General features: G+C 39.3%; 1 protein-coding gene across 3 annotated transcripts in view; it reads right to left on the bottom strand.

Moving 5' to 3' along the window:
* FRMD4A (FERM domain containing 4A) overlaps nucleotides 1-23059 on the bottom strand; it is a 383316-nt gene that overhangs the window by 55091 nt on the left and 305166 nt on the right. For all 3 annotated transcript variants that reach the window (XM_075857392.1, XM_075857390.1, XM_075857391.1), the window contains exons 8-11: nucleotides 10161-10244; nucleotides 6521-6586; nucleotides 5711-5768; nucleotides 3951-4037 (exon numbers count right to left, since the gene is read on the bottom strand). In XM_075857392.1, coding sequence (XP_075713507.1) covers nucleotides 3951-4037; nucleotides 5711-5768; nucleotides 6521-6586; nucleotides 10161-10244 — 295 coding nt within the window. The remainder of the gene's footprint in view (nucleotides 1-3950; nucleotides 4038-5710; nucleotides 5769-6520; nucleotides 6587-10160; nucleotides 10245-23059) is intronic.

The following is a 23059-nucleotide window of genomic DNA, read 5'->3' as shown; positions in this document are numbered from 1 at the left end:
CACACTTCTACTTCCGAACGAAGAAACTTGTCAGGTCAGATTTGAACAAAGAGGCATCTTGGAAACCATTAAAAAGGAATAAAAATATGTTTGATTAATTACACTTTTCATTTTACCAAATTGCCATATTGTGCCAGCACTTTGCTCTGTTCTGATTCAGTTTCACTGAGAAGAGAATTCCTTGAGGTTAACACATTGCAGCCTCTACCCTGATGGGCTTTTTTTTTTGCTGACTAGCTCTCTAAAACCTGTGTATATTCACACGTGGCAGATTTGTTGCAGAAATTTCTGTGGCTGAAGTTCCATCCCGTTAATCTGAATAGGTTTTTTCTGCAGTGCAGTATGTACATGGATTTTGACAAACCCCATTTAGATATGTGGATCAGTTACAGAAATTTCTGCAACAAATCTGCCATGTGTGAATATACTCTAATCGAAATCTGCAAGTCTATGTTGTAGGCTATATTGTTCTTTCAATAAGGTTGCCAGTGATAGCTGTCAGTTTATAGTCTGTAGATTGCGTTATACATTAATTTAATACTTTTTGCAGTAACTTTTTGTAGGTCTTCCAATATGTCAAACTACTGGGATTCTAAAAACATTGGTGACGATATAGTTATAATGTAGAAGAATTATCAAATTAGTTGTTTAATATTACTAGAATTAATTTAAAAAAGTACAATACAATGAAAACATGTCAAATTTGCTTTCCAAAGCAAAGTTTCCTATTGTAATTATCCATTACAAAGTCCTTCGGACTCCCTAATGAATGGTTTTGTATGTGCTTTGTTTACATGTGTGGTCGAATATTTATGGGACTTTGCCCAGCACCAGCTAGGTGAAATCCCCGAACTTGTGTGGTGACCAGCATTGTTACCTTCCAGTTTTAAAGATATTTTTAAATAAGTTTTCTGAATCATTGAAGTTGTATAGGTTAGATATGACGTCAATGTGTGATTAGTGGGGGTCAGACCGGTGGGACTCCACCGATTCCCAGAACGATCAGGCCTTGATGCCAGTGAAAGCGCACTGTCCCCTTGAGCATTTTTCTAAAGGAATTGCAGTACACCCTTAGCCAGTTAAATGGGGCTGTGTTGCAAATCACGATTCAGCGCCTGGTTGGGAATGCCACTGTTACATAGAAGGCTTTAAAGAACTACTTTTTTGAGTGGCATGACCCTTTCGTTTATGGCATTGGTGGGGTCTTAATAATACAAATCTGTGCGGTCAAGGGTGATTTTTAGAACCTAGGAAGGACTTTGAGCATCAAAATAGTTTAAAATGGTTAAACTCAAAGCAGATTGCAATGTTTCAGACAAGAAAATTATATCTTCTGATAACCACATTGGCTTGTGTGTCTCCAAGTAGCATGGGAATATGTTTATATCCGTTTTTTCAGCCAGCCCACATAACCAGACAATTTTGGCCTCAATACAATATATGATAAGAAATGAAATGCTTTAGCTATTGGCTCTGCCTCATTCAAACCAGTAAAGAATAAATACCATGATTCCACTCCATCAAAATAACCAATGACTTCTGTATATCTAGCACACTCCCAGCATACATATGTACAGCAGATACATATCCTATGGCTAAGTGCCTTTTATACAGACTCTTGATAATTGCAACTTATTTATGAAACATAGACGTGGCCATTATAATCTTAATTTCCTGGGGATGTTTTGGTTATCTAATAAGAAATGCAGAATATAGATAGTAATAGCATTACTACTAAGTGCTTTCCGCAGTCTGTTGTAGCTGGAAGGAACCCTGGCGTACTCAGGATTTAATAAGACGTAGAGTTCTTCCTGTTTACTATCCCCTAATGCAGCTCCTCTGTAAAGCCAGTCTGAATTGGTAAAATGCCTTTTCTCAAATACCATAACAGCCTAAAATTTCTTCTGAACCCGTATGTTTATATGGTAAGGAAGTTCCTTGGTGACCTATTTAAGTTTACAGTATGAGATATATTGTACTAAAAAATACTATTACGATATATACAAGTCTTTCGATCTCATTCTAAAATAAAAACAATATACATATATCTAGATATAAAAATTCACAATATTATGTATTATTTATTCAAGAATCTGAAGCCAGGGTACGGAGCGGAAACTATCCATGTGCATGTTGCTTTGGATACATTTATTCCAATGGCCCCAATGTTTGCGGCTGCTGTAATACAGTAGTTACTGGGATTTTTTTCTACACTTCCATTTTACTACACTATTTTAGGAACATAAATATTGAGGGATACTTATAAAAATGCATCCAAGGAAAACGTCGAGCAGTTACCTATAGCAACCATAGGCCCTTTGCAAAATTAACGCAGCAACCTCATTGGTTGTTATACAGCCATGATTAAGGACGTCTAACACGTCTGAAACGCGTAGGCTCTACGACTGGACCGACACTCCTTCCTGCACATTAGGACTCCATACCTTTGGACCTTTTAACTTCATACCAGTAAAGTTTTCGTTTTACCCTCTACAGCGCTGGATTCAACCCCTTGCTCCTCTTTGCCATTTGCCCATCGTGTGCCGACACGAGGATCCGTGCGATGTCTAGGACACATAATTCACGTGGCAGGTGAGCTGGAGGATTCCTCCCCCATACCTCAACCTCATTGGTTGTTATGGACAACTTTTCCCTTGCACCAGTTTTATACCTTTCCCTCAATGATCTGTAGAAAAACCCACAATCCTCCCATAACACTATTCAACTGGCAGAACGCAAACTACATATGACATGTAATCATTATATTAAAATTCATTGATTTTCTTGTAATGGTTTGATTGTGAAATTCTCTATTGCTGAAATTCCATTTATTTATTTATTTATTGATTTTCCTAATCAGAGTTTATTGACATTTTTAAAAAGAACATAAAACAGTACAATATAAAGAATATAGCAAGTACTAGACAATACAAGCACCAACATTTATATAAGGTGTGTATGGTAGATACGACAAATATAGATAAAATACGAAAGTCAAGAGGCAGAACAATGGCATTTGGAGTTGTCAGAGTACCAAATTTGGCCATGTTGCAGATCTGAAGAAGCACAATATTAACATAGGAGGGACAGCAAGCCTCCTAAGGAGGTAAATACTGCATATACGTGACTGACAAACAAATACATGACAATAACATTAAAGAGGGGGACATGAAAGAAAGGAGAGTAAGGAAGGAAACAAAGGGGGTGGGTCAGGGTAACCGCAACAACTCAAGAAAGTGGACTACCTAGGATAGCGGTGAAGATAGGCTAGCCAACGGGCCATCCATAAAGGTGATCCAACCAGACCAATATAAGGTGAGGGCCTCATGATACCATCTGTAATATGGTTCTGAATGTTGAAGACCTCACCCTAGAATTGTCAGATCATTGGACAATCCCACCATATGTGCCGAATGAATCCTACTGCTGTTTGGCATTTTCAACGGGTCTCAGGTACCAATTGAAAGATTCTGTGCAAGAGGAATTCCTGATATTTATTACTCAAAAACCATTCTGCTAGATTCAGCCTTCAGCTGCCTGGAGATTGGGATGTGTGCACTCCATAAAACCAGCAAGTGAACACTAATTTATCTGCTGGAAGCTAGACCAATATTGACACCTCCTTACTTGTAACTCTGTAGGTCTGCTGTGATATGCAAATTACATAATCCATCAATTGCTTCTCTAAGCTGTCACTGCTTTTATCAAATAGATATGCTGGGAAAAGTTATAGTAAATACAGTATATAGATAAAGGACTTTGCTTTGGACATGGGAAGGTAAGTCCACCAGCTTTTGGTAAAATAGTTGATCATAATACAAAATGAGATCTTGGGGAATGTAGCTGTAAGAAGAAGCTTTCAGACACTCAATGTCTGCACTCAGCTTTACATTTGACATTTTCCACATTAATAGACTGTTTTATCATTTTAAGATTGAAAATAAACATACCTTTCGTGGTTTTACTTTATCATGATGATCATATTGGAAAATACCTTTGTAGCTAAGTCCCAACCACCAAGGGATTCCTTGTTTATCCTGCAAAAAGTAGAAATAGTGAAAACATGTTTAGAAAATGGTTGAAATGATATGAATGGTATTTATTTCTATGAGCTTATTATATGCTGCTTCCTATTTTAAATTGTGATGTAAAGGTCCCATGTGAAGTTGATAATTTCCTACTGTAATATTAATATTTGTAGCTGCGATTGATGTGTCTACAGGACATAAGACCTTTCAGGCAATAATTCCTGAAAAAATATGCAACTAACAATTTCCCATAGGATTTTTTTCTTATATAAACGTAATATGTGTATATGGGTGCTCTAGGAATCAACACCCAACTTAGGCTTCGTTCACATCTGCGCTAAGGTCCCATTCTGACGATCCGTCAGAGATTTCTGTCGGAACGGGAGCCTGACTGACACAAACGGAAACCAAAGGTTTCCTTTTCTATCACCATTGATTTCAATGTGAGGAGCTATCTCGTTGATCGGCGCTCGTTGCGCCGGCCAAACTTGGCCACTGTAAACGTAAATTAAAGGCTCAGAACTTCAAACTCTAAAGGCCCTTTTACACTGACCAATTATCGAGCAAAGGAACGTTCATAGAATGCTCGTTCATCGGCTGATTGCATCATTATAAATGCATAAACTTTTGTCATTGTCAGCAGCACATCTCCCTGTGTAAACAGGGAGACACGCTGCCGACATGATAGAACTGTATTGGGACAAGAAATCAGAGTAATGAGCGCTCGTCCCCATACTAGCTCCTTGTGAAAAGAGCAAACGAGCGCCGATCAACGAGCTGTCTCGTTAATCGGTGCTCGTTTACCCGTCCCACGTCGGGCCATGTAATCCTACCTTAAAAGTAGTCAAACAATTTGTGTCCAAGATGAGAGCTGCGTATACAGATATTGACCTTATCAACAAAAAGAGTACATCTGGTTTCTGAGAGAGTGTCCCTGTCATGTGATAATATATTACTCATCCCATGTAATGCTAGAAATTAGTAATGGAAGTCTCCTGGGGGATCCTTGCTTTTTTCTTATCAATAATTCAACAATGTTCTCCTGTAGACCTGAGAGCAGACATTAGTCTGGTGTAGGGAGTGAGAACACATCATGGGTGAGGATGTAGGGACCAAAGGTCACCCTATCCATCTGTTCTATTCCTATGATGAGTGCTGCTGATATTGAAATAGCATGTGTGCATAGTAGGAAAAAATAAGTATAAGCTCATTTTCCTGCAGCAGGAAAATATAATTTAGACTAAAGACTGTACCAAATGATCAGAGTCCAGTGAGCCTGTGACCATGCAGTGCTCCATGGCGTTAGAACTGTGCAAGTAGAGACATGGCATGTACCCCTTAGAGTACATGTACCCTAGTTTGAGAACCTAGTAACTAACGCAAACATTTTCTAGTGTGGTATGAGGACTGTGGTAGAAGTAAACCATGCTGTTAATCATCTTGCCTGATCTTCTGTAATAAAACATATCACACTATAATAGATTAGTAGTAATACTGCAAATACTACGCAATGTATTAATCTTAAATCAACTGTGAACCTGTACCGCATGATATCTTAATAGACTACTCAATCAACACAGTTACTTTACTGCGGGGTGGTGATGTTATTAGCAGTCTCTTGGAATTATTGCCTGACACATAGTACAATCCCATGTTATGCTACATGTAAAGCTAAAGCTTACCTTAACTGCATAATAATGCACTCCATACGTGGGAAGGGATTCTACAATACTCATATAACTGGAAGATAAAAAACGTAAATCCCATGTGAATACATTCACATAAAGAAACTAGATTTATTCCATTAGGTTTAATGGTATTACAGATTAACAAGATTGGAATATTATCGTAGTATTTCCACAAAAGAGAATTCCGTCAAATGTATAAAATACTACAGATGAAGTATGGTCTCTCATGTTTTATGGTTTGTCTTGTTGATTAAAATAATAGGTTTGCCACTTCTAAGAGTTGCGTCTGTCAAATGTTATTAAAATAAAAATCACATTAGTCGAACCAGTCTGGTGGTGATTCATGTTTTCTATCAAGTGTAACCGTTGTTCTGTCTAAGCTCAATTTTAGACCAGTCACAATACGGCCGCAATGCCCCCATGGTTCTATGGAACCCAACTTAGATTAACAAAGGATTCTAATAAATCATATCCTACAGATGGAAGGACTCTATTTTTTATTGACAACTATAGCCTTTGTCAATAAGTAATAATTATAAGTAATAAATAATAATAAGTAAATATAGCCTTATGTCATATCTAAAAATGGTTATAATGCTAAGGAGTTTGTTTTCATGTACCATACACAATTTTTGGAATATGTTGCAGCTGAGTTTTTTTGCCACAATTATGTCAGTCATAGCAAAACAAAAGCAACAAAACCGCAAACATACCCTAAAGGAGCGAGAGACACTGTAAACACTCTAGACCACCTGAAATACTGTAAGACACTGTACTGCTAGATAGCCAACCACAGATACTTACTTCACAATAGCTTGTCCTCTACTTTGTCCATTGAGTTTCTTGTAATGTTCTATAACTCTGTCCTCACTAGGAAAGGACAAAATAAATCAGCCATAAGATTTATAGTTTCTACACATATTCACCATTAATTTAATAAAGAACCTACCCTGTATGGGAAAGATTAAAGTACAAAAGAAAAAGAATAATAATAATGAAGAATTAAAACGTTTTTACTTGTAAGGAGCCTTTATAGCAGTGCAGAGAGCCTTCGGTATGGAGCTATAAATCCTCAATGCACTGCCATACAGGCTCCATCAGACTTCTATGAGAGATAGAGTATGTCACAATTTTTTTTGTCAGATTAATAATAAATAAACTCTATATGCCATATAAAATTAGAAAATGCCTCGTAATAATGAAGAAATGGAGCAGTAAGACGCCCGTGTGCACGAGCCCTTATGTTTAGTTTTAAACATCAAGTTATGTTAGATACAGGACTGTTTAAAATACAGAAAACTGTGGGGCAGTATAGTCCATGATAGGCTTAGATATTCTAGCAAAGCATCAAAGTCTCTAAAAAAAACTTTGGCTCCCCTATTTATGGAAAAAAAATACCAGTAATATATTCAGTAAAACCTGGATGACAACTCTTCTACCTTCTATCATTGAAGAACTGTGGGTTTCAAACCTCCATTAGAATCCATTACACATATAACTAAAAAGTTCATAGACCCCCCAAGTCACCAAGCTACTTTTGGGGACCCATGCTCTTCACGAGTGTTGCATATTTTAATCATGTGATTTCCCCCCCTCACTTATTTGCGGTTCATATATTGCTCTGACTTTACTTACAGTTAGGTCCAGAATTATTTGGACACTGACACGAGTTTTGACTTTTTAGCTGTTTACCAAAACATATTGAATATACAGTTCTATAATCAATATGGGCTGAAAGTGCAGACCCTCAGCTTTTATTTGAGGGTATTCACATCCTAATTTGAGGAAGGGTTTAGGAATTACAGCTCTTTAATATGTAGCTGCCTCTTTTTCAATTATCTCAAAAGCTATTTAATGGGCTGTATGGGTTATTCCCTCGTTAATCCATCATCAATTAAGCAGGTAAAAGGTGTGGAGTTGATTCCAGGTGTGGCATTTGCATTTGGAAGCTGTTGCTGTGAACCCACAACATGAGGTCAAAGGAGCTCTCAATGCAAGTGAAACAGACCATCGTTAGAAAAAAAATTAAGAAATCCATCAGAGAGAGAGAACAAATGTTAGGAGTGGCCAAATCAACAGTTTGGTACATTCTTGAAAAAAAGAGCGCACTGGTGACCTTGTGGACTCCAAAAGGCCTGGACATTCACGGAAGACAACAGTGGTAAATGATCTCAGAATCCTTTCCATGGTGAAGAAAAACCCCTTCACAACATCTACCCAAGTGAAGAACACTCTCCTGGAAGTAGGTGTATCAGTATCTAAGTCTACCATAAAGAGAAAACTTCATAAGAGCAAATACAGAGGGTTCACCACAAGGTGCAAACCATTAATCAGCCTCAAAAATAGAAAGGCCAGATTAGACATTGCCAAACAACATGTAAAGAAGCCAGCCCAGTTCTAGTACCAGAAAGATGGGAGGAAGAATGTTTGGAGAAGGCTTGGAACGGCTGATGATCCAAAGCACACCACATCCTCTGTAAAACATGGTGGAGGCAGTGTGAGGGCATGGGCACTGGGTCACTAGTGTTTATTGATGATGTGACTGAAGCAGCTGGATGAATTCTGAAGTGTTCAGGGATATACTTTCTGCTGAGATTCAACTAAATGCAGTAAGGTTGATTGGACGTCGCTTCACAGTACAGAGGGACAATGACACAAAACATACTGCGAAAGCAACCCAGGAGTTTTTTAAGGCAAAGAAGTGGAATATTCTGCAATGGCCAAGTCAATCACCAGATCTCAACCCGATCGAGCTGCATTTCACTTGCTTAAGACAAAGCTTAAGGCAGAAAGACCCACAAACAAGCAACAACTGAAGACAGCTGCAGTAAAGGCCGGGCAAAGCATCACAAAGGAGGAAACCCAGCGTTTGGTGTTGTCCGTGGGTTCCAGACTTCAGGCAGTCATTGCCTGCAAAGGATTCTCTACAAAGTATTAAAAAAAAACACCAACATTTTATTTATGGTAATGTTACTTTGTCCAATTACTTTTGAGCCCCTGAAATGAGGAGGCTGTGTAGAATAATGGTTGCAATTCCTAAACGTTTCACAGGATATTTTTGTTCAACCCCTTGAATTAAACCTGAAAGTCTACACTTCAATTGTATCTCAGTTGTTTAATTTCAAATCCAATGTGGTGGCAGCAGAGCCCAAATCATGAAGATTGTGTCACTGACCAAATAATTCTGGACCTAACTGTATGTCCCTCATTGTACTCTAGGACACACTGTAACATGGTTACCTTTCCTATAAGCTTCACTAGTCTAAAAAAAAATCTACTCTGTTAAATAAAGTTCTATATTATTGAGCACCATGAAGAAAGAGAAGAAATCCAGCATTTGAAAAGATCATGAAATGTCATCTCAGCTGTTCTCCTCCTAACTGTTAACTGTCCCTGGCAGCTGTGAGAATTCCTTGTCTGGAACTGGACCACCTGCCAATATTAAGGCTACAGAAAGACGACGGACTGGCTCCTCCTTCATTATATGGAGAAATGATTATATAAACCCAAAACTTCATAAGCTACAACATATAAGTCATTGTCCAAAAATACTTTGACACTGTATTTCTTGTACCTAACATGTAGATCACTATACCCTAATCTACATCTACATCTTCTCAGTCAAAGCAATGGATCTGTAGAAAATCTAGTTCGCGGTACAACTGTACCTTCTGTATAATTGCTAAAATAAAAATTTAGGATGGTTTATTTAGCTTTTTTTTTTTTGTAATATATTTAATCAGCAGTTTTTTTTTTGTTTGACATGAACTCTATTAACTGCACAGGTTTTCACCAAACTGCACATATTCAATATGGGAAGCTTACAATGCACTTTCCCATTGATGCCAATGGGAAGCTTAAATCTTGCGTGCTTTGTAGGGCGTTTATAAAAGCAGTCAAACCGCATGGCTCCCTTTTTAAATACAGGAACAGTGCACACAGTGGAGAAGATCTGTGCAATGTATGGAGAATGAGAGTTCCCTGCTGTAATATCTTTGTAACAAAATCAGCAGAATACATTTTATAGTATATAGCTACATTTTATTTTAGCAACTAAACAGTACATCTTAAAAAAAGTACACACAAAAATGTGTTGTCCTATTATTGGCCCCATCCATTGGCTTTGGAGTTTCCTGAGTATGAAATACATTATCTATTGATTTGGGTTAGTATGGAATGACACTGAGGGTGTCATAGTATGGAGGGAGCAGGCCAAAAAAATCTCAGGAGATCTTCAATTTGAAGAGTGCACCCAACCAAAAGCATAAAACTGACTGATATTGTGTTACTAACATTTCACCAGTCCATGGTGCAACATTTAGGATTTTCAGTCCAGTTGTTAACATGGTATTTGTGGATATAATCATCATGAGTCGCTTAAAAACTGTGCAATGTAGGAAAAATATAGAAACAAGCAAAACACACAGAAGAGCTGTAACATTACCAGTAGGCGAGGGAGGGGTGCTCTTTAAGGGCCTGTGTAGGAAGTGCTGGTAACTTCTTTAAATCTATTCTTGTTAGTTCATCACTAGGAGGAGAGAAATGAGAGGAGATCAGAATACATAACAAAGTCACACATATCTGACCTACACAGCTGTCAGAATCCTGCCGAGTGATGGCGTAGCCTCTCTGCCAGGTGTTACCGTATTGAACAGCACAGAATAAAGTAACCCCATCATCTGTTTTGAAGTTTGCTTTTGAAGAAGATAAAACTGAGCTATACAGAAAGCCGCAGGAGCACATAAAGTAATACCAGTCTTACACTTGAAATACTGTACTTGTCAGATCATGTGGTTCTAGGCTATTTAACAATGCAGATGTTCCTCCTAAAAAAATTGTTTTACCTGATCCCTATTTACACAAACACACGCACACACACACATATGCACACACACACACGTACGTACGTACGTACGTACGTACGTACGTACGTACGTACATACATACATACACACACACACACACAGACATATACACACACACGCACATATGCGCACACAGAAATACATATACACACACACACACACACACACACACGCAGACATACATACACACACGCACACACACACACACACACACACTCTCTCTCTCTCCCATTGTCACCCAGTTAGGTTTCCAACTTGATATGGGTGCAGTAGAATATTGCGCAATTGGTAAACAATAAGAGTTTATCTTGGAATAATTACATTTACGATATGAATAAGAAAAACAGAATTATGCTGCACTGGTTTCTGTTAAGATTAGAATCCATAAGTGAAAGTGCCATCCCCGGTTTTCTTTCACAGAGTTCTTAATAATGATTTTACAAATTACATCATTAAATGTCTTTTATTATCTAAGATATCAAGTATCAGTAGCATATCTATAGTGGTAGAGGTACAGTAATGGTCACAACCATGCCCAACTCCAGGAAGGCCCATAGGCCGCCCCAGATACGGCTTTTATATTATTATTATTATTATTATTATTATTATTATTATTATGATGGAGTATTGTAAAGCTGTCTCTGTTTTGGTCACTGCCGTATATGCAATGTGACAAGTTCATATCCCAATACAGTATAATGCTGAATATTTTGCTGAACTCAGTTTTTTAAATAGAGAATTATTGAAAAGTGCATTATAGAAGGTGTGAAATGTACATGTATCTAAATATTACACAGTGAGGTACCACAATTCAGTGTGTTATCTATATACTGTATACTATAGCATACTTGTGGCAAATCAGGAAGTGAAGGGATTAATTTATCCGTATTTAAAACTGTCTATTCCAGACCATATTTATTGTTGCTTCTATAGCACTGTCATATTCTGCAGCGCTATACTAAGGTGGTCACCATTCGGGCTCACTATCTAATTTCTCTATCTCACACAAGGACCAATTTGATAGGAGGTAAATTAACATTTCAGTATGTTTTTGGAGTGTGGGAGGAAACCCAGAGAATACCCAAGCAAATAAAGGGAGAACATACAAACTCCATGCAGATGTTGTCCTTGGTCAGCTTTGAACCCAGGAAACTGCACTGTAAGGGTATGTGCACACAATGAGAGGCTTTTACGTCTGAAAAGACAGACTGTTTTCAGGAGAAAACAGCTGCGTCGTTTCAGACGTAAATGCTGCTCCTCGTATTATGCGAGGCGTCTTTGACGCCTGTAATCTTGAGCTGCTCTTCATTGACTTCAATGAAGAACGGCTCAAATTACGTTGCAAAGAAGTGTCCTGCACTTCTTTGCCGAGGCAGTCAATTTACGCGTCGTAGCTTGACAGCTGTCAATTACAGGTCGTCGGCACAGTACGTCGGCAAACCCATTCAAATGAATGGGCAGATGTTTGCCGATGTATTGTAGCCCTATTTTCAGACGTAAAACGAGGCATAATACGCCACATTTACGTCAGAAAATAGGTCGTGTGAACCCAGCCTAACAATGCCAACCACTGAGCCATCATGCTGCTACTTTGATTTACCACTTTTGATTTCACCAAACATGGCAACAACTGCCGATTAAGCGTGAATAAAAAAGCTCAAATAAAAAAAACGTCAATAAGTGAGATGAGCTATAAAATATACTGTGATCATAATGATCAGTTTCAATGGTAGACATGTGCGTGTTTATTTTTCTTCACACTGTATGCGCTGTAAGCTTTTGTCCTCATACATAACAAATGAATGCAAATTATAGTGGCAGCGCCAACCGAAGCCTAAGGAGTGTAAACCAGTATGGATGAGAAAATATTGAAGACAAAAGACACCTTTGTAGCGCCTCAGCCATGTTCTTTGCAGCTTAAAGAAGTCAGGTCCTTTTATACCTTCCCTATTGTTCCTTTATAGCATGTACCCTGTTATTAGAGAGCTGATATTAAAGGATCATACTTCAGTAATACTATTAGTTTCTGTGCACACAATAAAACATGAAATATGCTGACTTCTTATGTTGTATTTCATGTTAGTATTTCATTGTAAAACCTTCGTAACTTGTTTTTGTTTTGTAATGGTTAAACTTGTCTTCTTTTGATAGGCTCTCGTTCTCTGGATCCCTAGATTGCTGTACACAATCAACGATCTCCCCTGATCTACAAGAATTATTAGTATTTTTTACATCCAGTATGGTGTTTCTAGAAGAAATTACCACTTATCCCAGAGGTCAACATAGAAAAATGCAACCTACAGAATTCAAATGGGGTCTTCTCTTGATAGTAGTATACACCACCATACACCCCCAATCCTTGGACTGGAGGGAGTAGTGCTTGTTCATTTCTCCCCTTCTGTACCATGTAAAATCGGGGAGCGGTGTGACCCGGTCTCATTTCACATCTATCCTGTTTGCAGATTATAAACTGCATTTTGTGTGCCATTTTAAAGGAATCTCTGGTAAAATTTATTTAATGTACATTATTTGTTGGGAGGTAAGCATTGTCATTGCAGGTAAAAAAAACAAACCTATACATTATACATCGTTCAGCTATAACATTAAAACCACTGACAGGTGAAGTGAATAACATAGAGTTTCTCGTTACAATGTCACCTGTCTAGAGGTGGGATATATTAGGCTGTAAGTGAAGAGTCAGTTCTTGACGCTGATGTGTTGGAAGCAGGAAAAATCGGCAAGCTTAAAGAGGTTGTACAGGATTAGAAAAACATGGCGGCTTTCTTTCAGAAATAGGCACCAGACCTGTCCATGGGTTGTGGTGAATGGGGCTGTGCAGTTATACAACACACAACTTGTGGGCAGGTGTAGCGCATTTTTGAGAAAAAAAAAACAGCCAAGCCCCGTACCAATCAAAACTTCTGTCATGTCCCTATCACGTCAGAAGTTTGTTGAACGTTGAACAGGGGAGCTCACTGAAACAGGCTGACAAGGATGTAACAGAGTTGTACGCTTCCCACTCTTAACACAGGCATGATGTGTGAAAAGTAACATGAAGTCTGAAGTACATTTTTAGTACTTATTAGTTATATTTTGAAACTGCGTTTGAAAATTAATTCAATACATGTGAATTGGGTTGTTTCTGTAGCAGGTGCATGGATTTCTGCAAACTCCATTCAGATGAGCGGAACAGTTAAAGAAATGTCTGCAACAAATCTGCCTCGTGTGAACAGACCCTTTAACGGGCCACACACATAAAATTACGATCGGACAGAATGCGAACAATCAATCGTACCATGCCAGACTAAAAACTGTGAGGCAAGAGAAAAATAATAAAAAAATAAAAAAAGTTATCTGGAAGAGTGATTTTACCTGTTTAAAGGGTAACTAAGTTTTCAGAAAACTTCTGACATGTAATAGTGACAAGTCAGGAGTTTTGATAGGTGGGGGTCTGAACACTGAGACCCCCACTGATCGCTATAAAAAAAAAGCTGTAGAAGCGCTCCGGTGAGCACAGAGCCGCTTAGTTTCTTTTTTTTTTCATATTCAAAATTTGTATTGGTTTTGAAACAAACAAATATAAAACACGTTTAGGCTATGTTCACACGGGGTCTTTTGCCGAGTTTTTTGACGCGGAAACCGCGTCGCAAAACTCGGCAGAAACGGCCCGAGAACGCCTCCCATTGATTTCAATGGGAGGCGTCGGCGTCTTTTTCCCGCGAGCAGTAAAACTGCTTCGCGGGAAAAAGAAGCGACATGCCCTATCTTCGGGCGCTTCCGCCTCCGACCTCCCATTGACTTCAATGGGAGGCAGGAGAAAGCGTGTTTTATGCCCGCGGCGCTCAATGGCCGCGGGCGAAAAACGGCACGATAATTGCTGTTCACACGGAGTATTTTGGGGGAGGAATATCTGCCTCAAAATTCCGTTTGGAACTTTGAGGCAGATATTCCTCCCCCAAAATACTCCGTGTGAACATAGCCTTAGAGGGGATACCTCCACACATTAGAAAGAAAATAACACATAAGGGCAAAGACCAAACAAGGTGGTGGACATCACATCCCATGACATACGACGGTATACATCAGCAGCATAAATAAACATAATGAACAGGAGCATTGCATAAAGATGAAATAGAGATACAACAACTTAGTCTCCTATACAACATAAAGTGTAACGGCATCTTGTAGGCGCAATCACAGGGTGTGAGGCACCACTCAATTAGACAAGGGAAGGGAAAAAATAGAAGGGGGGACGGACAAGGGCAAAGGAGGGCTATGGTGACGCTAGAGCCGCTTAGTTTCTGATCGTCTTTTTTCGGAATGCCGAGCAGTCTATTGAGTCCGTACACCGTTACTTCGGCTTTCCGAGAAAAGTCAAACAGAAACAAAGCGGGTCACCCAATCGCTTCTACCGCTTTGTTTAAGCGATCTGTGAGGGTCTCAGTGCTCAGACTCCCACCGATCAAAACTTCTGACATGTCACTATGACATGTCGGTATCACGTTTCTCACCGGTTTGTTTGTGGATCCTCTGTGTCGTCTGGGAGATGGTGCTTGTAACCCAGGGCAACGCTTGGCACAGCAGGTTTAGAGGCAGTCAGATGAATAAGCCAGAAGTCAGGACAGGCAGCAGACGTCGTTACGGGTATGGATAGCAATAGGTCAAGGCAGGCAGCAGGCAAGGACAGTACAAGTTCAGGCAGAGGTCACAAAGGGAAATCGAAACAAAGGCAGAAGGCAAGGTAACAGGGAAAACTGGGGTACAGGGAAGCTCACAGGGATAACTTGGTTGAACAAGCAAAGATCAGAGGGAGGCGGGTCCTTAAATAGGAAGTCTTAGGATTTTGACACACGCCGGCCCTATAAGAAGGGAAGAGTCAGCGCGTGCGCCCTCTAGTGGATGCAGCCGCACATAGTGGATGATGGCTGTGGAGGGAGGTGAGAGATGCAGTTACCTGATGACGCCCAGAGCCTGCAGAGCGTCCGGGTCGGGTGAGTGGAGCTCGGGACGAGCATGAGGGAATGGAGGGTGCAGGAACCGGAGCAGAGGCCATTGAAGCAGCGGGGAACGGCGCGACAGCCATTACAATCAGAAGTTTTCTGAAAGTTTAGTTACCCTTTAAATCTTCTGTGACCATACAAAGTATTTAACCTTTCGAGACCACTAACACCGCTAGTTAGCTATAGAGTAAAGCAGTAGAAACATACCACTGTTGAATATGTTAGTCCTTGCATTAGTGTAAAAATGTAGTTTTATCCTGCCACGCGTCGTATGCAAGTTAAAGAGATTCTAGCACCACGTTATAAGTGCCCTATCTTCTACATAATCTGATTGGCGCTGTAATGTAGGTGACAGCAGTGCTCTTTATTTAGAAAAACGATCTATTTTTACTACGTTATTAGCTATTTTAGCTTTATGCTAATAAGTTTCTTAATTCCCCACCGGGGCGTGTTTTTTACTTTGGACCAAGTGGGCGTTGTACAGAGGAGTGTATGACGCTGACCAATCAGTGACCAATCAGTGTCATACACTTCTCTCTATTCATTTACTCAGTGCATAGGGATCCTGTTAGATTAGTATGTGCTGTCTTATACTGACACATTATCGTTACTGAAGTGTTTAGACAATGAGTAGACATTCCTTCCAGCCAGGACGGGATGTCTATTCACAATCCCGACACTTCTGTAACGTTTCTGTGGTACTTACAGCAGAGCAAGCGTAATCTCGCTGTAACCTGTCATTTACAGCGTGATCTCGTGAGATTACGCTTGCTCTGCTGTAAGTACCACAGAAACGTTAATGTGACAGTATAAGACAGCACATACTGATCTAGCAGGATCCCTATGTGCTGAGTAAATGAATGGAGAGAAGTGTATGACGCTGATTGGTCACTGATTGGTCAGCGTCATACACTCCTCTCCACAATGCCCACTTAGTTTAAAGTAAAAACACGCCCAGTTGGGCATTAAGAAAGTAATTAGCATAAAGCTAAAATCGCTAATAACGTGGTAAAAATAGATCGTTTTTCTAAATAAAAACCACTGCTGTCACCTACATTACAGCGCCCATCTCCTTATGTAGGAGATAGGGCACTTATAATGTGGTGACAGAGCCTCTTTAAGTGTCTGGCATCTTATGCTCCAACCCCTCCCCTCCGCAGTTGGTTGATGGCTGTGCTTGTATAATGACAAACAGCCATCAATCAGCTGCACATTTCTACGGCTTTACCCTACAGATAACACTATTAGATGTTAATAACTGAGTTATTAAGAATTAAGTGATATTTACATGGGGGTAATGCTGGAATTATGTCAGTCCTACTGAAACAGCAATGAAAGTGTGCTTGTGTTCATTGGTACTAAAAATTGAAAGCTAAGCTATATTCTTGGGAAATCTGCCTAGCATGGGGGCTCAAAGCTTAGCACTGTCACCTTCCAGTATTGAGCCCCTGGGTATGAACATTATATTGTGAGCCTCAATGGGGACAGGGACAGATGTGACTTGTAGTGCATGAGAGTTTAAAGTATATAGGGATGGCACTGTACCAAGAGGCAGGTGAAAGCCCTGCATAACCATCCATGCTGCCAGATCCGCTCATGTGTTTATACAATATGAAACAGGTTTCTTTTTGGAAACAAGTGAGCTGTGTGCTTTCTCTCCTTGTAAATCCAGCTCAATTGCTTACATGCAGACACCTCTTTCATCTCTCGCCCCGTCACCTCTTGCTTTACAATCTTTTGTATTGTGTTTACAGTACTGCTGGGCCAACAAGCAAAATTTGTTTAGACAGTTTATAGACTGTTGCTTAGGCAAATGGTACTAATGATTATGTGTAATGTTTTCTGCCACGATATCTGCATTGTTTTCAATCAATGGTTTAATAAGCATGCACACAATGTATGTAAACATTCCCACTTTAAGAAATATTATAGCTACATACACAGAAACACAGAACAGTTAGCAGACGTCAATATACAAATTATTACAGAACACATAGTACAAAACATTGCACACAAACACCTAGAACTGCTGAAATAAACTGCAAGATCCAGTCAATAGATGTATTCATAAGGATCTGTATAACAGTCCCAAAATATGAAATCCAGACATAAAAATTAGTACATATTGGGAACGTAGCAAAAGAAGACTATGCAGTAATGCATATCAATTATAACTAGCAAACATATTAGCTAGGTATTGCTTAGGTGGGATGATGTGTGTAGAGCAGTGTTTCTCATATTTTCTAAGGAAAGTAATCCTAGTCAAAGAAATTTCAACCAAGTACCTCTAGGCTGCGATCGGTCACGATTTTAAAACCCAATTGCTCAATGGACACCATATTTGAAGTCTAGGATAGCCGGAACTGGGTGTCTTCTTACCATGCATGTCTTATTTACATCATTTAAAGGTTACAGTACATATAGCCAGCTTCTGTAGATGGAAAGTGGAACACAGATGTCACAACAGAGCCAGCCACATTATCCCCATGACAATGCCAGTAACACTGCCTCCAATACAATGGTAGTCACAGTCCATTATCATTACATAACTAGCCATCCACACTGCCTAAAAAGCAGAGCCAACCTGCAACAGTGTCCCAGTAACAAAAAAGGGGGACAACAGTGCAACCATAACATATCCAATCTGTGACAGTATCTCATAACAGGGGAAACCTGAAATAGTGGCCTAGTAATAGAAGCATTCTGCAACAGTGAAAGAGGGACCATGGAGTCTGAAAATGTAGGTAGATAGATGTGACTAGTGGATGGGATGAAACTTAGACAACCAATTTTTGTGTCTATAGTCTCCAGTAGATTATATATAACCTAACAACAGTGGAAATGTGGTAATACATCTGCTACATGTAAATTATATAAAAAAGGATACACTGACTATGTAAATAGAAAACATATGTAATGTAATTTAGTCCATGTCCTCTTTTTGTGAAATGTGAACTATAGATCCTAATGAAAAGGAAGAACCTTGTAGACTGTAAACTATATGAAATCCTGGTTAGATTCCTAGTTTCATATATTTTCGCTTCTGCTGAGTAATCAGTTCTGAAATATAAAAAGTAGATATAAAATGCAGACGTAGGCAAGAAGTTTCCTGCTTAACCATCTCTGCAGTCAAGCTTGAACATGTGTCTTGAACAAGTCCATTGCATTCATTGATCTTTCCTATAGGCATGCGTGACAAACAATGTGGTATTTTAGGTTTAAATCCAACAAATGCTTATCACGGTTCTCATAGCATGTCGTGCCTGACTTGGCAGGGAAACTCACAACACACTTTTCTTTTCTAGTGTATATCATATTTTTGACAGGAAAAACTTGGCTTCTCAACTAATGTTTACTGTACACCAGTAGATTTTTAGCTTGATAACTGATGGGATTCTCTTTTAGATGCAGAACATGGCTCAATACAATATTTAAACAGATCGACATCTGTATTCCACAGAATTAATAACCAAGACATTTCTAGATTTTTAAAACCTGAATAAATGTATTGTTACTTTTGTGTTGAGCGCAGTAAATGAATGACATGGAGAAAGAGACTGGATTATGATTGTACATATTACGACCCTGACATATACTTTAAATCCTGAATTTGTAGGCCAAAAAAATTGTCACTAACCAAATTTTCTCCATAGACGTAGGAAGGTTTTAAAAGTCATTCTTCCCACATGTATTAAATATAGACAATAAACATATTCATTGTGGGCACTTATACAGTGAAGGAAATAAGTATTTGATCCCTTGCTGATTTTGTAAGTTTGCCCACTGTCAAAGACATGAACAGTCTAGAATTTTTAGGCTAGGTTAATTTTACCAGTGAGAGATAGATTACATTAAAAAAAAAAAAGAAAATCACATTGTCAAAATGATATATATTTATTTGCATTGTGCACAGAGAAATAAGTATTTGATCCCCTACCAACCATTAAGAGTTCAGCCTCCTCCAGACCAGTTACACGCTCCAAATCAACTTGGTGCCTGCATTAAAGACAGCTGTCTTACATGGTCACCTGTATAAAAGTCTCCTGTCCACAGACTCAATTAATCAGTCTGACTCTAACCTCTACAACATGGGCAAGACCAAAGAGCTTTCTAAGGATGTCAGGGACAAGATCATAGACCTGCACAAGGCTGGAATGGGCTACAAAACCATAAGTAAGACGCTGGGTGAGAAGGAGACAACTGTTGGTGCAATAGTAAGAAAATGGAAGACATACAAAATGACTGTCAATCGACATCGTTCTGGGGCTCCCTGCAAAATCTCACCTCGTGGGGTATCCTTGATCCTGAGGAAGGTGAGAGCTCAGCCGAAAACTACACGGGGGGAACTTGTTAATGATCTCAAGGCAGCTGGGACCATAGTCACCAAGAAAACCATTGGTAACACATTACGCCGTAATGGATTAAAATCCTGCAGTGTCCGCAAGGTCCCCCTGCTCAAGAAGGCACATGTACAGGCACGTCTGAAGTTTGCAAATGAACATCTGGATGATTCTGAGAGTGATTGGGAGAAGGTGCTGTGGTCAGATGAGACTAAAATTGAGCTCTTTGGAATTAACTCAACTCGCCGTGTTTGGAGGAATAGAAATGCTGCCTATGACCCAAAGAACACCGTCCCCACTGTCAAGCATGGAGGTGGAAACATTATGTTTTGGGGGTGTTTCTCTGCTAAGGGCACAGGACTACTTCACCGCATCAATGGGAGAATGGATGGAGCCATGTACCGTTAAATCCTGAGTGACAACCTCCTTCCCTCCACCAGGACATTAAAAATGGCTCGTGGCTGGGTCTTCCAGCACGACAATGACCCGAAGCATACAGCCAAGGCAACAAAGGAGTGGCTCAAAAAGAAGCACATTAAGGTCATGGAGTGGCCTAGCCAGTTTCCAGACCTTAATCCCATTGAAAACTTATGGAGGGAGCTGAAGATCCGAGTTGCCAAGCGACAGCCTCGAAATCTTAATGATTTACAGATGATCTGCAAAGAGGAATGGGCCAAAATTCCATCTAACATGTGTGCAAACCTCATCATCAACTATAAAAAACGTCTGACTGCTGTGCTTGCCAACAAGGGTTTTGCCACCAAGTATTAAGTCTTGTTTGCCAAAGGGATCAAATACTTATTTCTCTGTGCACAATGCAAAAAAATATATATAATTTTGACTATGTGATTTTCTTTTTTTTTTTTTAATATAATCTATCTCTCACTGGTAAAATTAACCTAGCCTAAAAATTCTAGACTGTTCATGTCTTTGACAGTGGGCAAACTTACAAAATCAGCAAGGGATCAAATACTTATTTCCTTCACTGTAAGTGATAGGTCACCTGTAATATTGCCAAGTATCATTGTAAATCCTTTAACAAAAAAGGCTGAATCTCCAAATGATACAGTGCTATAGTGTGTGTGTATATGTGTCTGTGTGTATGTATATATATATGTGTGTGTATATATATGTGTGTGTATATATATGTGTGTGTGTGTGTGTGTGTGTGTGTGTGTGTGTGTGTGTTACACACTGTCCGCTCTACAAGGTGAATAGTCATAGGGCTGACAGCTGCTGTCCAGTGTTCAAGTACAACTCTCAGCTGCTACCAGGAGTCCTCCCCCTCCATGCTTCTGCAAACTGGTGACCTAATATGTTTCCTGCATGATAAAATAATAAACAATTGTATTATTTTATGCCACATATGGAGATATGGAACGCAAATCACCAAATAAAGACTTCTGCAGTCGTAAATAACCAATGCATTAGACTACATTTCCAACATACCAATATTATGTAGGGGTCTTTGCCCTTAAAGAGGCTCTGTCACCTGATTATAAGTGCCCTATCTCCTACATAATCTGATTGGCGCTGTCATTTAGATTACAGCAGTGGTTTTTATTTTGAAAAACGATGATTTTTGAGCAAGTTATGAGCAATTTTAGATTTATGCTAATGAGTTTCTTAATGACCAACTGGGCGTGTTTTTTACTTTTGACCAAGTGGGCGTTGTACAGAGAAGTGTATGAGGCTGACTAATCAGTGACCAATCAGCATCATACACTTCTCATTATTCCAGCCCAGCATGATCCACAGCACAGTATGATTGTGCAGTGAAAGAAGCTGGGCTGGAACAATAAGAAGTGTATGACACTGATTCGTCAGCGTCATACACTTCTCTCCACAACGCCCACTTGGTCAAAAGTAAAAACACGCCCAGTTGGTCATTAAGAAACTCATTAGCATAAATCTAAAATTGCTCATAACTTGCTCAAAAATGATTCATTTTCAAAATAAAAAACACTGCTGTAATCTAAATTACAGTGCCGGTCAGATTATGTAGGAGATAGTGCATTTATAATCTGGTGACAGAGCCTCTTTGAAGGGTATGAGGTCTTGGGACTTTATCAGAGAGTAAGGACAGAATTTTGTGCCATGTCCCAGACTACATATAATGTATAAAGTTTGGCTACTGAATATACTTATATAAAGTTTGGCTTTCTGTCGAAACACAGCTGCTGGGCGAACGTGCCAAGTCAGTGTCTATGTGTGCGAGTATAGGATCAGTGTCTTTGTCTGAAGGGCAGAGAGTCGACTAGGTGCCATTTCATTGATTCAACTGTCTTAACAAATTAGTCTTTTTATAACACAAAAACTAGTTATTATTATACATTACTTAAAATCTAAAGGCCATTTATTGTGGCGATTTGCTTGCTTTCAAGCGATTGTAACAATATTTGTGTGAATGAAGGGAAGATCAATGATAAAATCATCGAAATCGGCAGCACAAGCTGTAAATGTAATTCCATTTAGAATAGCTATTACTGCCTAGCGCATAGTTCTCGTGAGGTCTGTCACTAGGCAACAATGGGGCGTGTCCCTAACACTCTGACACTGTCAACACTGATTGGACAGTGTCAGACAGTACATGGTCACGCCCTATTGACAAGGGGAATGGTAACACCCAGCTGTCAATTTATTCATACATTTGAGTGGGATGCACAACGTAGAGATCTAAGAAAAGATGCTCCAGAATTATTATTCCATGTGGAATGCAAGAATTTACTAAAAAAAAAACCTCAGGAGAGGTGACAGGTCCTCTTTGAAGCATAGGTTCTTAAAACGACTCTGCTAGCTGGAGTGATGCAATAACAGGATAGGAAAACTGCAGATCCTAGATGTTGCCCTGTATGTCAATCCGCAAAATACAAGCCGCCATTTATAACCCCCTCTTAAACTGATATAACAGGCTATGAGTCTGGAAACTGAAGTATGTTAAGGAATTGCTGTATATGTTTTAAGTAAATATACTATTTACTATGACTATTGGCATCTTTATCTGACTATTCCTGAAAAAAGTTACTGATAATTGGAAAAAAACTTTAGAAAAGGATTTCGTTTACTTATAATAACACTAGGTTTGGTTGGATTTCTTACAGGAATACAGCACTTGGCACAGGCCCCGGGTTAATCTTT

The sequence above is a fragment of the Rhinoderma darwinii genome, chromosome 3, assembly GCF_050947455.1.
Source record: "Rhinoderma darwinii isolate aRhiDar2 chromosome 3, aRhiDar2.hap1, whole genome shotgun sequence".
NCBI lineage: Eukaryota > Metazoa > Chordata > Amphibia > Anura > Rhinodermatidae > Rhinoderma > Rhinoderma darwinii.
Note: the sequence above shows the minus strand (reverse complement) of the source record. Positions and strands in the feature narration are given on the sequence as shown.